This window comes from Suncus etruscus, chromosome 10 (genome assembly GCF_024139225.1).
Source record: "Suncus etruscus isolate mSunEtr1 chromosome 10, mSunEtr1.pri.cur, whole genome shotgun sequence".
NCBI classification, from domain to species: domain Eukaryota; kingdom Metazoa; phylum Chordata; class Mammalia; order Eulipotyphla; family Soricidae; genus Suncus; species Suncus etruscus.
In genome coordinates, this window is record NC_064857.1 from 7,705,685 (window position 1) to 7,723,549 (window position 17,865).

The following is a 17,865-nucleotide window of genomic DNA, read 5'->3' on the forward strand; positions in this document are numbered from 1 at the left end:
ATTTACATAAACATAAGAACTACAATTATATGAAATCCAAAATGTTTCCTGGGTTCACAGACAGAATTGCAATTGTATTCAATGGTTCTAATCACTCAAGAGGTTTTATTAATTACAATTAATCAATGACACCAAACATTCACCGTCATGAGTTTTTTCAGGTAAAAAAGCCTCATGATCCACAAATCAACTGATTCAATATTAGAAAGAGTAAAACACTGAAAGTTGCCCCTGGATCAGCACTTACCATAGGAAAGGGAACACTGAGACAATAAAACCCTCGCTCACACTATCACAAGTGCTATATTTCATTTTCAACAAATATTAATGCTTGTATTCTACACAGAACACTTTGTAGGGGGTCGGGTTCCATTCAACAAAAAACACTTGGATCTTTAAGCGGTCCCTACAAGCCTATGTGAAAAACTTTAATAGGAATTAAAGGGCAGTCCCAAGATTCAGAATAGTCACTACTAATACTTGGATGCTGGTCATACTAGGCTCTGATCAGAGGAGCAAATAATTTACATGAAAAATAATATTTCCCTGTGCGCTAAATAGTACAGGACGAAGGCTCATGCTTTCCACCCAACTAACTTCAATTTGATCCTCAACACCACATGGTACCCTAAATTTCACTAAAAGTAAAAGGCAGTCCCCAAGACCCCATGCAATATTCCTTTTATCCCCAGCACCATGGGACCTTTGGGACACCATATTGAGTTTTATGCCTTGTTTCACAGAAGTAGTAGTTCCAAACACCTCTGAGTCCCATTTGGGAGGTCAGTCCGCCCCCAAACAAAGCAGCATGTGATACAGTTATATGAGTAAATAAGGGTACAATAGAGGCAAAATGAACAGAGGTAATAAAATTTTTTCAGCCCTGCAGTTCTCTATTAGAAAGCTTGCAACTAATTTTACCTTGTTTTTTTCCTAAGATGAAGCAGTGACTCAGAGATCATAATAATTTATCCTAAATTTTCTAGATATTCTGGTTTAATCAGACTTGTGTTCTAGCATAAATATTTTTCTAATTTATGTCAAAGAGAGATTTTATGTCAAAGAGAGATTTTAATATATAGCCAAGGATAAAAATGATCAATTTAAAACCAGTGCAAAAATATGAATATTATCTATTTAAGAAAAATCAGTATACATCAATATCCTAAAGCAAAGCAAGCAATTCTAATTCATCTTTCAAATAAATAATTCTCAAGCTTCTGCTATTACAATTAATAACAATTAATAACCCACTTCTGATCTTTTCTTCCCTGTGAATACTCTGAACCCCTAGTCTTGTGTTTGTATTATTTTTATCTCTGGCTCTCTTGGAATATCATGCAAACTCCCCCTGGGCAATACTACTTCCCTGAGAATTACCAGATATGGAACCCCCCAAAAAATTGAAATAAGATATTTGTATCTAAATATCTACATACATATAAGAAATAACATGCCATTATAAAATCTCAGGTTCACTTATTTAATGAATGCTTACTATTAAAATATAATAGGTGCTATTAAAATTAAAATTATGTTTAAAATTATAATATTTCCCTGTAATGAGACAGATTCCCAAATGAACCAAGAGCCCAATCCAAAATTCTGCCTCAGTACTAATGATTTAAAGACTAAAAGAAAAGAACCTGTAGATTCTAAAATTAAATAAACTATAATTCAATAAACCATACCACACAACAAATCTGTCTGCTCTTTGATTTTGTGATTTTTTTCTGTTTTTTTTTTTTTGGGGGGGGGGGCTTCTCAGAAGTTACTACGTTTGGCTATGCTCTCAGAAATCGCTCCTGTCTTGGGGGACCATTTAGGATGCCAGGGGATTGAACTGCAGTCTGTCCTAGGTCAGCCGCATGAAAGGCAAACTTTCTACAGCTACGCCACCGCTTTGGCCCTGATTTTGTAATTTGCATTTTATAAAAACTGTAGATCCCTTCCTAAGTCTTTGACTTTGAAAAGAAATGTCGTGCTTTCATTTAAACAGGTTAGAGAGTTTTATATTAAGGACAGAAATGCACAAATATTTCATTAATATACAAACTCTCATTACCCTACACTTCAGAAAAATAAAAATCATAATTTCTAAATGAAACCTGGAGCTCTATTAAGAAGCTAGGTTATTAATAGTATTTGAAGAGAAGAAGACAGCGTTACTAGGTCTTGCAAATATGTTTATGGTGCTCTGGGCAAAGTATATTTCAGTTTAGATTTATTTTGTAATATTTAGCTGCCATTTTTCCTGGAGAAGAGAAAAAAAAGCATTAGCAGAAATATACAGTGGTTTAGAAATATATAGCTAATGCTAAGATTCTGTACCTAAAATGCAGAGGCTATGAGGTAAATATTGCCAGACAAGCCTTTTTAATATTTTACTGAACAAATCTATTTTATTTATATCTATTGTTTGTTTATTTGTTGAAGTAAAATGATTAAATTTTATTTTTTATATAAAATCTTTATTTAAGTAACATGGTTACAAGCATAATTATAGTTGGGTTTCTTTGCAATACAGTTCTCCAGGAATTTACAGTTGTTCCACATGCCAGTTAAGCTACCCTTAGGAGTGCAATGAAGCTTAGCTTTCACACATTTGTTTTGGTGCCAACAATGCAACACATTTTGCATAACTTTAAAGAATATCTATCTTTTGTCTGGGGCCCAAAAGGCCATGGTTTAGACACCAGGCAATTCTATGACAACATAAAATCTTCAAGATTTGGGAATAAAAGTCCTACATGATCTTTGGAATGCAAGGCAAAAACATTCTCAGATTCCTCTTCAGTGGGTTAACTTATAACAAGTCAAGCATTAAAAGACCTCTATCCTTCCTCAATTGCTGAGTTTTCAAACTGGAAAAAAAGAAATTCTTTTCCCCAGGTAGTTACTCAAGCCATAAAGTAAATTAAACAGTGGTCAAGTCTCCACTGCTTGGCTTGCTTTGGGGACTTGTGTTTAAGTCAACCACGTTTTTTTAATTCATCTTCAAAATACAACTTGGAGTGGGAACCCACAAAACATCAGCTAAAGAATGCTAGAGGCACTTACCTTTGATGAATCAAAAATGCTCCCAGAGTTTTATATGCTCCAAACAATTAAACAATATTCGGATCTAAACCAAGAATCTAATTTCAGCTGTGAGAAAGATATTAGAGTGATAAGGTGCTTGCCTTGCACATCCCCAACCTGGATTTGATCCCTTGCACCCAGTTTGGTCCTCCAAGTCCCACCACCAATGATCACTGAGTTCAGAGTCAAATGACCCCTGAGCACCAACAGGTGTGGCTCATAAATAAAATAACCTATGTCTGTAATCTTTCTCTGAAGCTTACATTCAAAGGTGAAATAGTTCAAGGCATTTAATCAAAACATGTTAGACACATGTTAGAAACATCTTGCAAGAGAAACAAATCCAGACACTCAGAACTAGCTGGAATTATCAGCAGGAAGTATGGTTGGACATATATGAGAGAGGAAAGTGGCAAAGTGCAAACTGAATGCCTTGTCTAAAGGGGCATCCATGAATTTCCAGTAGGTTTGCAGGGGGCATATCCGGTGATGCTCAGGGGTTACTCCTGGTTATGCACTCAGAAATCTCTCCTGTTTTGGAGGACCATATGGGACGCCAGGGGATGGAACCAAGGTCCGTCTTAGGTAAGCTGTGTGCAAGACAAACGCCCTACCACTGCACCACCTTTCCGGTCCCTCCAGTAGATTTGGCCACATGGATACATGGAATCTCTGGTGGCTGTGTTGTTTTATTCTGTTTTGTTTTGTTTGCAAGAATTTTTTTATGAGAAACAGCATTTTTTGTTTGCTTGCTATTATTGCTTTTCTTTGGGGGGTACACACAAAGGTGTTATGAGTTGATATCTGACTCTGCTCAGAAATCACACCTGATGGGGCTCAAGAGAACATATGTGGTGCCAAAGATTGTACCAGTTCTCTCACATGAAAGGTGAGTGCCACTTTGGTACTGCTCCAACATAGCATATATAAAATATTTATACTTGTTAATATTATCTAGATAAAACTCAATGCTGAGACAAAGGAAGCACATCTTCTACCAGATTGGTCCTGTGTTTCAAGTTTGTAGTTAGAAAAGTAAAAAAAAAAAAAAATTAGAAAAATTTAACTATGCATCTTCACTCTGACTTGTATCTTCACTCTAATTTTATGATTTGTTTGGAAGGCTTATAATTTAAAATTATATTCTCCTAATGTGTGAGCATACTATAACAATGACAGAATTCACTAAATTAAACAAAATTAATTTTTAAAAATAAGAATGATTGAAAATCAACTTCTGGGGGCTAGGTGATAGCTCAACATACTAGAGCCTACGTTTTGTATGCAAAAGTCCTGGGTTCAATTTATTGGGCCAGCCACCCAAGTAAGAAATGAACCCCAGAACACAGCTGCAGTAGATCTATGCACCACAGGGTCTGGCACAAGAAACACACACACACACACACACACACACACACACACAACTTCTATAAGCTACACAATATATGTTAATAAGCATAACTTGTATTTTTTTCCTAGAAATAAAGAATAGCACAGAAAGATTTAAAGTCCTTGTTTAAGAAAGTACAAAAATATTTTAGTATAATCTGTTAGGGCCTATCATGGACATATGAAAAAGTTACATAGTAGAAGGAAAGAAAACATGCCAGGAAATTGGGAGAGAGACATTGTCAAAGATCTGTTTGAGTAGACCTTTGTTTTAAGGATCCTAGATTGCTAGTTACCTAAAAATAAGTAACTTCCCACGGAAAAAAACTGCGATGTTTTCAAGAAGGAAATTTGAATGTTTAGATTTTTCTCACGATTCTTGCTGCAATATGGAATATAGTCAACAGGAGGAGACAGAGTCAAGAATGAAAATACACACAGACCTGAAACAAAAGCAGTGCATGAAATCAGACTAATGATATTGGGAGAAATGAACAGAAAGAACGTGGTGTTCACCCTAAGGTAGCGAGTGGGCAGGGGTGAGAATGACTTAGAGATTCTATGTAAGAAGGAAGTTGCTTCTACCACTGAGCACATAATCTCCAGAGCCACATTACCTGAGTTCAAATGCTTTCTATTCCATTCATTTGTTGTGTAAAGTAGAGCAACATCCATTTGCTACCTATCCTTTTTGAAACTCAGTTTTGTATGCAGGTCAAGTGTTCACAGAACACAACAGTATGACATGGGCGCCTAAAAGAACCGTTTAATGGTAGTGCCACACTGGTTATAGAATAAATTTTGAAATTTAAAATAACTTGAATTTGGCATGCATTTAGAAAATTCTGGCTTTAGAAGAGTGAGTTGCTTGTGACATGCTTTTGGGAAATCCTCACTTAGTTTTGGTGAATATTCAGAGGTTGGGTGAAAAGTAAGTTTAAACAGCTCAGTGATGGTAGTAAAAACCTCTTATACATATAAAATAGCCTGAGACATTTTTGGAAAAAAGGCCAGTATCTAGGTCTTCAGAAAACTGAAATTCAATTATTCAAATAGGAGACAAAATTGGAAAGATGCATAAGAAAGCCAAACAAGTAGCAGGTGAAATTTTTTTTATGGCAGGTGAAATTTTTTTAAAAAATGTACAAATATTAAAAATATAGCTTTAGAAGAATACAGTCAACACACAAAAAAGATATTGATGAGTCAAGTATGATAGTAAAAAACAAGTCCTATATTTAACAATGGTGAAGTCTTTAATGAAGTAATTGAAAATGGCTTTTATTGTACATATAAAATATTCAAATGTCAGTTTTGATTCTTAATTTTAATGCATTTCTAAAGTGAGAAAAATATCAAAAGTCAGCTCTTAGATGAAACTGTCTCCATATGTGTAGATCAAAAGATAATTTAATTCAACAATTCAATATAATTTAAATACACTGAGAAACAGCAAACAACTTCAAAGTTTCCTAGATGGAAACAGCTATTTGTTCCTATTGTCTGTGTCATAATAGAAGAACAAATTTTCTCCTTATTTCCTCTAATTTTGCTAAAGAAATTGAGCCTGTAATGATAGCAATATTGCATTTACACAAATAGAAGGCAATGATTGCCTTCCTGAGTATGAATGCTGCTATAGTTATTTCCCTTGTCACTTTGTCTTTGAAACCTGCAGGGATGAACCTAATGTAATTTGAGAGAAAGGATGTCCACACATTTCCAAATAACTGTCTTCTATTACCATATTAGTATTATTTTAAATCTTAATTATTGTCACAGTGTTGAATAGAAAGGTCAAGAATATTGGTTTTAGAATCAAGTCTTGACAATATTACTTACCAGAGAAAATTACCTGATAAGACCCAGGAAAACTTTCATTGCTGTCTCCATTTTATTACAGGAAACTACAAAAAAGAGACTATTGTCTTTTTGTATATATTGGAGTAGAAGATAATGTATATAAAGGTTTTGACATGGTGTTCTTTAGAGCCTCTGATATTTTATATTTCACCTCTATACAATGAGTCAGTAAGTCAATTTGTGAGTGAATAGTTTAAAAAATAATAGCCACTTTTAGAAGAATTAGTCTTTTCAAACACCAATTAAAAATACTTTCAAACACCAACAGAAAAGTTCTATCACTAGACCCTTTCCAATCACTGATGACCTTCCAAGAGAATGAGTAGACATATTCAAAACTTTATTTTCAGTCCTTCAGAAACTTATATCTGAATAAAATCCACACAATTAACTACAAAATACTTCTTTTTTATTTTATACTTAATTAAAGCAGAAAAGGGTCAGGGATGTGGCCAAAATGGTAGAACACAGGCCTTGCATATAGGAGGCCCTGAGTTTAATCCTTAGATTCCAGAATACAAAACACCTTACTCTTCTGAGCACTGTTTACCTTATCTATGCCAAGTAAAAACCTCACAACAGAACAATAAAAAATGTAAAAGACAACAGAAACTCATAAAATACTTTAAAACTATTCAATAAAATTATGTTTTGAAAACCCAAGGTTTCATATTTCATATCATAGTGATGTTTTAGTTTAAATTTAAAATTAAACTTAGAAAATATATAATTGAAAATGCCCTAACTTGCTATTGACTTTGTCTTGTTTTGTTGTATTTTGTTTCTGTGTGGTGACCACACTCAATTCTTTCAGAAGTTATTCCTGTCTCAGTCCTCAGGAATCATTCCTGGTGGTGCTTGAGGGACCATAGGGGATGCCAGAATCAAACCCAGGACTGCCATGTGCAAGGCAAAACCCTACCTCATACTATCACACAGACCCTTACTTTGCATCTCTTCCAAAGAAAACTATACTTTGTCATTGGCAAGATGGTCATTAAAATATAAAGCAGGGAAATAAGATCCCAAAATGTAAAACAGTATAATGTCTCTTAAAGTCACCAGTACAGATGTTCTTAATCAAACTAAAACCACAAATACACAAACCAGTTTGTTCCAGCTACAGAATAATTCAATTAAAAAAGTGCTTATAATTTAACAGTACAAATAATAGCTCAAGCCAGGGAGGTAGTGAAACTGCACAGAAATATAAGCCTCCAGAATTTCTGCCAAGGAACATGTTCCAAATTCCCAAGACTGAGAAATCAGTTCCTTCCCTTGCTCAAATAGAAAATGATGAACTACATTAGTAAATAATAATTATACAATGATACAATAAATATACCTTTAATGAAAGTATACATGTACTAATATATGTCTGCATATGTGTAACCTAGAAGAGTTTTGAGCACACATTTTATTTAGAATCTGCTATGGGTGAGTAAAATCTGATTTATGACCATTTTTTTCTTAAATTTATTTCTTAAATAAATAGATACAATATGTCATATGAGAGAGAATTAAATTGGCATGCACAGTAATGCATAACCTCTAAGGACATACAGAATTCTCTTTGCAAATAATGATCTTGGCAAAAAGCCTCCTTTATGTTTAGAAAACTCAGTTCCTTGCTCTGAGCAGCCCTCAAGGCTATCACAGGTAATTGTGAGTTGGTAATTAGTCAAAAAACAATGCATTGAAGCCAAGAGGCATTTTATAGCTCTATTCAGCACAAATAGAAAGTGATCCCAGCAAGGTCAAACTATTAAAACTCCCACAATTGCTGGTCTTTCACTCTCACCTAGCATAAATTTTAAACAATGCAAATCTGGAATGGCATTCAAAAATGGGATGCAAGGCAGAAGAGCTACCAAAAAGAAGAGCCTAGGTAAACTTTTTTATAGAGCTATACAATGTGCTTATTTCTCCAACGTTAATTAAATATACATTTCATGAGCTAGAGAGCCAATCTAGGTCACAGGATTCTTCCCAGAAAAGAAGACATCAACGCTTTATAAAACCGGAAAATCAAATGCAGTTACATTACCTTGCGTTACCTGTTGAACTGCCAGCATTATTCCAGACACTGTATCTGGAAGCAAGTTTTCTTTCAGATTGTAATACGGTGCCCATTCCAAAATAGGTAGGCGCCTTTTACACCACAGCTTAATATCTTCACAGTGTAGACTATGGATCTTGTTCCAGAAAATGCTTTTCTTTTTCCTTTTTGCCCCTGTCATTTTTTTTTCAGACTCTCTCTTGCAGAAGGAAACTTCTTAAGACAAGAAGAAGAAGAAAAAAAAAAAGTCGTTGCAGAACACCTTCTTTCAGAGCCAGGCTCCAATTTCTCTGTTGTTTACAATGTCCAAGCCATCCAGAAAAGAGAGAGAGAAAAAAGAAAAAGAAAGAGAGAGAAGAAATATTAACAGAAGTATTCCAAAAAATACAACTCAGTTGTATGTCTTATGATGATAGAGCTAATTATTCTAGTTGAAGAATAGAAATGAAAACCTGGATTTTTTTATCTGAGTGAGATGGAGAAATAGCTCCTTTGAATGTGATATTTTTCTAATGTTGGAAAAAGAATGGGTTCAGTAAGTTGGTCTAGAGCTTCTCTCACGAGTAATTCTTATATTCACTATACTCTTAGGTTTTTTTGGCTCTCATCCCAATGGCTAATGAGGTAGTTCTGGGCGTGTGTTGGAAGTGGGCTGGGTTATGCGAATTTAACCAGGAAGCCAGTCCAGTCCCTCCCTCCATACTAAATACATACAGAAACATCAAACTGCCAGAAGAATGTGTTTTGTAAAATACAGAGAGACTCTGGCCTTCTTTCTGTGAGAAGTTTTTGGGTTGTTTTTTGGTTTGCTTTAACTTAAAAGACAACTGCCAATTTAAAACTCAGAATTACTGCTAAATGTTCTTATCTTCTTTTTTTTTTTTTTTTTTTTTTACCGGTAGAAGAATTCTCATTCACACAGAAACTCTCAGTCAGCCACTGGGCAGTTGGTAACAGAAAAGTCAGTTCTTAAAAAACACACTGAAATTTCATTTCATGCGCTAAGAAAAAAAGCAAGTACTTGTGGCTTAGGTTCTTCCCCATGTCTAAAATAGTTCATTCAGTTTTCTTGACTTCTCCAAGTCGCATAATGCTACTGTAAGTGCAATTTCTTGAAGAACAATGTGGACATTTCCAGCTATCACTGAAAATCTCCCCCACAGCACTACAGTTTTGGTTTTGCTGTTCTTTTCTTTCTTTCTTTCTTTCTTTCTTTCTTTCTTTCTTTCTTTCTTTCTTTCTTTCTTTCTTTCTTTCTTTCTTTCTTTCTTTCTTTCTTTCTTTCTTTCTTTCTTTCTTACTTTCTGTCTGTCTGTCTGTCTGTCTGTCTGTCTGTCTTTCTTTCTTTCTGTCTGTCTGTCTGTCTTTCTTTCTTTCTTTTCTTTCTTTCTTTTTCTTTCTTTCTTTCTTTTTTCTTTCTTTCTGTCTTTCTACTTTCTTTCTCTTTCTTCTTTCTTGCTTGCTTTCTTTTCTTTCTTTTTTTTCTTCCTTCCTTCCTTCCTTCCTTCCTTTATTTCTTCCTTTCTTTCTTCCTTTCTTTCTTTCTTTCTTTCTTTTTTACATGGGGGGAGGGACAGTGTTTCTCATTTTCAAAAACAATGTTACAGTTTATAGTAAAACAGATAGAACAGGCTGTCAGAGATTTTTATTTTAGGATTTTTTTTCTCCCAGCTCCTTAAATAAAAAAAGCTTACATTTATGGGCTCTGCTATTGGAATTAAACCAAAAAGTCAAATACATTAGCAAAATAGTAAAGCCAAGAAAAAAAATACCATGTATATAGTTCTCTAAGCCTTTTAAATGTCTTTTGGTCCAGAGAGTAGAAAACTGTTTTCTTTGTTATTCCTTTAGAATGACAAAGTTCTTGGAACACTTGGCTACTTCCAAGGTCCCAAGAAATTCCCATTGTTTTTAAATTAAGATAAAAAGCAATGCCCTCAGCTTTCATAAATGATATAACATGCTTTCCATCTATTAAAATATACCTTTTGAAAAATGTCAGTAAATCTTAAGTACACAGTGATAAATGTACACTTTATTCATATAGAGAGAATAGAATTTGCTCTGCATTACAACAATTGAAATATTGTTTGTGCTTCTAAATTTAAATTTAAAATATTCAGTAGTATATATTTTGTCCAAAAAAGGGACCAAAAAGAGACTGAAATTAGCTATTGGCAGCATTTTGACTCTATCCACTTGGTGTGAGAACTAGATTCACCAAGTAAGTAAATCAATTTTTATTAGAGATGCTATGTAGTTTTTTTTCTTCCCATACAGTAGTCTGTTTAATTTTGTAAATTCCTTTAAACAAAAAATAAAAGCCATATATAATACATATAATCAATACTCAAAATAAACATTTATAATAGTTTTTCAAAACACTATAGGGCATATTTTAGATCTCACATTGAGAATAGATGAGAATTTCTCTCACATTAAGAAGGTTTTCTCACAATGAGAAAAATCATTAAATTCACCAATTGACAGTTATTACATTTGTTATATTATTATTTACAGAACTATTTTAGGGACACATCTCAGAGCTTACTCTTGGCTCTTTATCAGAGGTCACCACTTAGTGGGGTTTGGAAAGCAATATGGAGTGTCACATATTCAACCTATTTGGCTGCAGAGCAAGTGTTCTACCTAATGTATTATCTCTCTGACCCTTTAATAAACATAACTTTACAATGTTGAAACATTCTCTGCATTCCTGTGTTCATTATAACACTACAAAATAGCCAGAATCTGGAAACAACCCAAGTGCAAAGAACAGATGAGTGCATAAAAAAAATACTTGCACATCTACGCAAAGGAATATTACTCAGCTCTTAGAAAACATGAAATCATGAAAGTTACTTCTAAATTGATAGGTATAGAAAGTATTATGTTGAGCAAAATGAGTTGAAGGAGAGAGAGAGAGAATAATCACACTCATTCTTGAGATAAAAATGAAAAGATACCATGGTAATAATAATCAGAGACAATAGAGACAAGGTCCAAGAGGACTAGTCCATGGTAGGAAAATTGCCACAAATAGTGGGGGACAGAGAGGACAGATATTTGGAAATTGTCATGCTGGACTAGGACTTGGTGCTACAGGAGATAAAGTTATATGCATGATATCCCTCAGCAATAATACTGCAAACTAGTGGTTCTAAATGGAAAACAAGAGAGTGAGAAAGAAAGAAAGAAAGAAAGAAAGAAAGAAAGAAAGAAAAGAAAGAAGAAGAAAGAAAGAAAGAAAGAAGAAAGAAAGAAAAGAAAGAAGAAAGAGAAAGAAAAAAGAAAGAAAATAAGAAAGAAAGAAAGAAAGAAAGAAAGAAAAAGAAAGAAGAAAGAAAGAAAGAAAGAAGAAAGAAAGAAGAGAAAGAGAGAGAAAGAAAGAGAAAAAAGAAAGAAAGAAAGAAGAGAAGAAAGAAAGAAAGAAAAGAAAGAAAGAAAAGAAAGAAAAGAAAGAAAGAAAGAAAGAAAGAAAAGAAAGAAAGAAAGAAAGAAAGGGAAAGAAAAGAAAGAAAGAGAAAGAAAGAAGAAAGAAAGAGAGAGAGAAGAGAAAGAAGAAGAAGAAAGAAAGAAAAGAAAGAAAGAAGAAAGAAAGATAAAGAAGAAAGAAAGAAAAGAAAGAAAGAGAAAGAAAGAAAGAAAGAAGAAAGAAAAGAAAGAAAGAAGAAAAGAAAGAAAGAAAGAAAGAAGAAGAAGAAAGAAAGAAAGAAAAAGAGAGAGAGAGAAAGAACGAAGAAAGAAAGAAAGAGAGGAGAGGAGAAGAAAGAAAGAAGAAAGAAAAAAGAAAGAAAAGAAAAAGAAAGAAAGAAAGAAAGAAAGAAGAAAGAAAAGAAAGAAAGAGAAGAAAGAAAAAAAGAAAGAAAGAAAGAAGAAAAGAAGAAAGAAAGAAAGAAAGAAAGAGAGAGTGAAAGAGAGAGTGAAAGAAAGAAAGAGAGAGTGAGAAAGAAAGAAGAAAGAGAGAAAGAAAGAAAAGAAGAAAGAAAGAAAGAAAGAAAGAAAGAAAGAAGAAAGAAAGAAAGAAAAGAAAGAAAGAAAGAAAGAAAGAAAGAAAGAAAGAAAGAAAGAAAGAAAGAAAGAACGAAAGAAAGAGAGAGAGAGAAAGAAAGAAAGAAAGAAAGAAAGAAAGAAGAAAAGAAAGAGAGAAGAGAAAGAAGAAAGAAAGAAAGAAAGGAAAAGAAAAGAAAGAAAGAGAAGAAAGAAAGAAAGGAAAGAAAGAAAGAAAGAAAGAAAGAAAAAGAAAGAGAAAAGAAAGAAGAAAGAAAGAAAGAAAGAAGAAGAGAAAGAAGAAAGAAAAAGAAGAAAGAAAGAAAGAGAGAGTGAAAGAGAGAGTGAAAGAAAGAAAGAGAGAGTGAAAGAAAGAAAAAAAGAAAGAAAGAAGAAAGAAAGAAAGAAAGAGAAGAAGAAAGAAGAAAGAAGAAAGAAAGAAAGAAAGAAAGAAAGAAAGAAGAAAGAAAGAAAGAAAAAGAAGAAAGAAAGAAAAGAAAGAAAGAAAGAAAGAAAGAAAGAAAAGAAAGAAAGAAAAAAAAAAAAAGAAAGAGAGAAAGAAAGAAAGAAAGCAAGAAAAGAAAGCAAGCAAGCAAGCAAGCAAGAAAGAAAGAAAGAAAGAAAAAAAAAAAAGAAAGAAAGAAGAGAGAGAAAGAAAGAAAAGAAAGAAAGAAAGAAAGAAAAAAGAAGAGAAAGAAAGAAAGAAAGAAGAAAGAAAGAAAGAAAGAATAAAGAAAGAAAGAAAGAAAGAAAGAAAGAGGAAGAAAGATAAGAAAGAAAAAAGAAAAAGAAAAAATAGAAAGAAAGAAAGAAAACTAAAGAAAATAAAGGAAGGAAGGAAGGAAGGAAAGAAGAACAAGATAAAGAAAATAAAGCAAGAAGAAAGGATGAAGGAAGGAGGAGGAAGATGAAAAGAAAAAAATAAAAGAAGGAAGAAGAGAAGAGGAGGAAGAAGAAAAAGGAACAGTTAGAGGACAAGGAAGAGGAGGAAAATGAGGAATAGGAAGAGGAGGAGTAAGAGGAGAATAAAGACAAAAAGAAAAGAAGAAAAGAAGAGGAGTAGGAAAGAAGAAAGGAGGAAGAAACAAAACAAAATTTCTAAGAAGCTGGAGAGAGCATAGCGGTAGGGGTCTTACCTTGTATGTGGCCCCTGTACCCCAGCACCCCTGTATCCCTGTTGTCCAAGACTCACTAGAAGTGATCCCTAAGTGCATATCTAGAGGTCAGCCCTAAGCACATATCTAAGGGTAAGCCCTAAGCCCCACCCAGGTGTGACCCAAAAACGAAAAATATTAATATAAACAAAATCCTGGGAATTAGAATAACATTTTCCTAAACATTTTATTTGGTTTGGTTATTGTTGTTTTGTTTGGGGGGCACATTGAAGGATGGTATGGGGCTACTGCTGGATCTGCACGCAGGAATCTGAACTCCTGGAGCACTAGGGTGACCATAGAAGATGTCAGGGATCAAACTCAGGTTAGCTGCAAGCAAGGCAAGTGCCCTAATGGCTATTGTTACCAGCCTTTTTAAGTATAAATCCATAATTTTATTTTCAGAATTTTCTCCAGTCCTTGTATTTACACACTATGTAATAGAGTACAGAGGTAAAGGTGTTTGCATTGTACACAGTGTCCCACATCACCACAAATGGACAGTCCCTGAAGTAGTTTAGAGTGATCCTTGAGCACAGAGCCAGCTATTAAGTAGCCCTTCTGTGCAAACCAAGTATTTCCCAAATTCCATGCCAACACACCCAAGAAAAAAGCCAAAAAAATCTTACTCCACTACTCAGATTTACTTCTACTTATGATCAACAATACCTAATTTTTTTCCATTACAAAAGGAGTATCTACACACAAGAGTCTATGAGTAATATTATTTCACTTTAGCCTAGATTGCTTATCTAGATCATTTTAGATATCTAGATAAATAATATCTAGACAGATAAGCTCTAGCTTATCTACAGGATCCTTCCTACCAAGTCCCCAATCAATGTCTATACAAATAAAAAGGTAAACAACTAGTTTTTAAATTATTTTTCTGCCCTAAAAAAGAAAAGCAATAAACATTTTCTTTGGAAAATAATAAAACACACACACACACACAAAAAAAAAAAAAAACTTCACTATGGCCATGGATAATGTATGACTTAAGAATTTGTAAAGATAGCAATAAAAGAAATTACCTAGAATAGTATTCAAAATTCACCTTCTAAAATTTGCTTGATCGTGAATCTATGACTGCTGGTTTCTGGGAACATTAATCCTCATGGTAAAAAATATATATATTTAGAATTTATTAGGGGCGGAGGGTGGACATATAACACTGGTGAATGGAATGGCCCTAATTCACTGTCACAATCTACTTGACTATAATTATGAAAGACTTGTAATTCACGTTGGTCTCAATAAAAGTAAAAAATTAGAAGCAAAAGAGAAATATGTGCAAATTAGAAGATTACTATCATGCTTTTCTTAAATTTTGTCATTCCCCAGATTTGTCCTCAATTTCTTCAATTATTCACTGTGCTTTTAATTTTTTTTACCTTTAATCCATTTGTATTTTTGTATTTAAAATGAATGTTGTGTAGAAAGAAGCAAAGTTGACTTTGATCTCTTAATCCAATGTGACACACCTGTCCTACTCAGAATATTTAGGCCCTTTATACTTAAGTGATTGTTGATATATTTTGTAGAGCATTTAAATCTACCATTTTACTATTTATATTATGTTTATATTATCAGGGTTTCTGAGTATAATTTTGGGATTTTTTTTTTACTTTATTGATTGGTTGGTTGGTTGGTTGGTTGGTTGGTTGGTTGGTTGGTTGGTTGGTTGGTTGGTTGGGGGGCCACACTCAGTGGTGTTCAGGGGTCACTCCTTGCTTCTGTACTCAAAATCACCACTGGTAGGCTGGGGGATCATATAGGATACCAGAATAAAACTGGGTCTCTCCCAGGTCAGCCACATGTAAGGCAAACACCCTATCGCTGTGCTATTTCTCCGATCCCTCTGTTTATAATTTTGGATTCTTATTTATGATACTATTTTGTTTCCTTTGTTGCTTTATTAATTATAATTTTTATTGTGAACTTCTGATACACATCTTTAAAATGCCAGAAACTATCTTCATTCAAGTGAAGATATTCCACCTTAAAAATAAGGTCTTTATAATTGTATACCTGTAGCTTCTTCTGTGATACCATTACCAGACATTTATGCTGATACATGTTATAAAGCCACAATTCAGGATTACAATTAGACTTAAAATAATTTATATAAATAGTTTTAAATATTTTTTATTTAGCCAGAGGGATAGTAAAAGCTTTTAAGATTTTCCTTTTATCCTACTTATTTTCAGCAATCTTTGTCTTCAGAAGATCCTGATATGATTCTTTAGCACGGTGCTCAAAGTACTTTGCAGAAGAATTCTTAACCTTAGATCTGGGAGTAGCCAGATGAAAATCAACTAGAAAAATAGCACTAAAATTGATATTTTAAAATTAACTAACAATAATACCAAATAAAAATCTGGAACCATCCGCAAATGGAATGTTAATTCTAGGTAATTACATGTACACATATACTGTATATGTATATATATTTATATATATTGACTTTAAAACGTATCTCCTGGTGGTAAGTGGCTACTTCTGAAACTACAATTAGGATTTATTTCTGTCTGTGTGAAGGGCTATCTATGGTATCAGAGACTGAACTTAGGTTTGACTATATTCCAGGCTAGTGCCTACCAACTGTACTATCTCTCTCAGGCTCCAGGGTTTAAATATTTGAGAATGTATTTATATTGAATTATGTTAAGTATATTTATATTAAGTATCATATTAAATATTTGTGAAAACTACTTCCCTTGGATATAGAATTCTAGACTACACTTGCTCTTCTTGTTTTTGATGCTACCATTGTTGCTTTCTTTACAATTTAACACTTTAAATATATGATTCCAACATTTTATTCTGTTATTGTCTCCAAAGCCTCATGGAGAGAGCATTATTTCTTATTTTACCAGTGTCTCCCTGATGGCACTTTTTATTTTCTAACAAAATATTTTGCTTAAAAGATGTTTTCCCAGTCATCTGATTTTTAAATTACTTCCAAAAAGAGTTTTTCCTGCGCATATTTTATCTCCAAAGGCTTTTAAGACTTTCTGTTAATCCTACTTTAGTTTTCAGCAATTTCATTAAGATGTACTTTGGTCTTTCTTTCCCAACATAGTGGCATGTGTGTGTGTTTGCACATGCTCTCACATGCCAGTTCTTAAGTCTGTGATTTTAGATCTTTATCACATTTATAAAATGTTTAGAAATGAAAGTATTTTTTTCTGTTTATAGTCTTTAAAAATGCAAACAAATCCAAATAAAACCCAAAACAAATCTTAAGCTATTAACATCCATAGTTTAGGGATATTAAAAAAATAGTATGTTACTAATATTCAAAGACTATAGAGTTGAAGGTCAGGAGGACTGGTCCATGGTAGGAAACATGCCAATACGAGGAGCATGTGCAGTTAGGTCAGGCAGGGGACTACTATGACAATAAGAGTTGAAAATGGGTGCTGGAGAGGTGGCACAGCGGTAGGACATTTGCCTTGCACGCAGCTTACCTAGGAAGGACCACAGTTCAAGCCCCCAGCATCCCATATGGTTTCCCAAGCCAGGAGTGATTTTGGAGAGCATAGCCAGGAGTAACCCCTAAGCCTCACGGGTGTGGCCCAAAAACAAAAAAACAAAAACAAAAAGAAAGAAAACAATCACTCACAAGGACAGAGTGCAGAAAAAAGAATAATATATGTGTGATACTTCTTCAATAACAATTTTTCAAACCACACTTTTATTTTGAGAGAGAGAGAGAGAAAGAGAAAAGAAAATTGTCAATCGTAGAGACATGCTGTGGGAGGAAAAAGGGGAGGGCAGGAGGAAACTGGGAACACTGATGATGGAAAATGTGCTCTGAGAAAGGATAGGTGTTGGATATTGTATGACAAACTCAATAATGAACAACTTTATAACTGTATATCATGATGATTCAATTAAAATATTTTATAAAAATCCCAGTATATATTTTTAATCATCTTTATTGAGACGAATGTGAGTTACAAGTCTTTCACAGTTATAGTTAAGTTACATAGTGACAGTGAATTATTGTAATTCCCACAACCAGTGTTGACTTCCCTCCACCAGATTTCCCAGCATGCCTCCCAAACCTCCACCCTTAACCTTCTGGACTACCAGTGTAACAGGTCCCTTTTTTGTTGTAGTTTGTCTCTTGATTCTATTGTCATTGACTTTGGGTTGGGTATTTAGGGCTAATCTATGTTTTATTTCTATTCAATGCTAATGAGACTGCTTGCCCCTTGTACCAGCCACTTGTTTGTTTTGTTTTTTCTCAATTTATGAAGCAGAACAAGCTGATTCGCATTCTATATTTCTGTTGAAAAATAAGTGGCATGAGCCCCTATA

General features: G+C 33.7%; 2 protein-coding genes across 2 annotated transcripts in view; one reads left to right on the forward strand and one right to left on the reverse strand.

Annotated features, from left to right (window-relative positions):
* The window catches only part of SLC26A7 (solute carrier family 26 member 7), a 135,582-nt gene extending 127,009 nt beyond the window's left edge, over positions 1-8,573 (reverse strand). The window contains exon 1 of the mRNA XM_049782122.1: positions 8,381-8,573. Within this exon, the coding sequence (XP_049638079.1) occupies positions 8,381-8,573 (193 nt within the window). The remainder of the gene's footprint in view (positions 1-8,380) is intronic.
* The window catches only part of PIP4P2 (phosphatidylinositol-4,5-bisphosphate 4-phosphatase 2), a 523,645-nt gene that overhangs the window by 295,463 nt on the left and 210,317 nt on the right, over positions 1-17,865 (forward strand). The window lies entirely within an intron of this gene.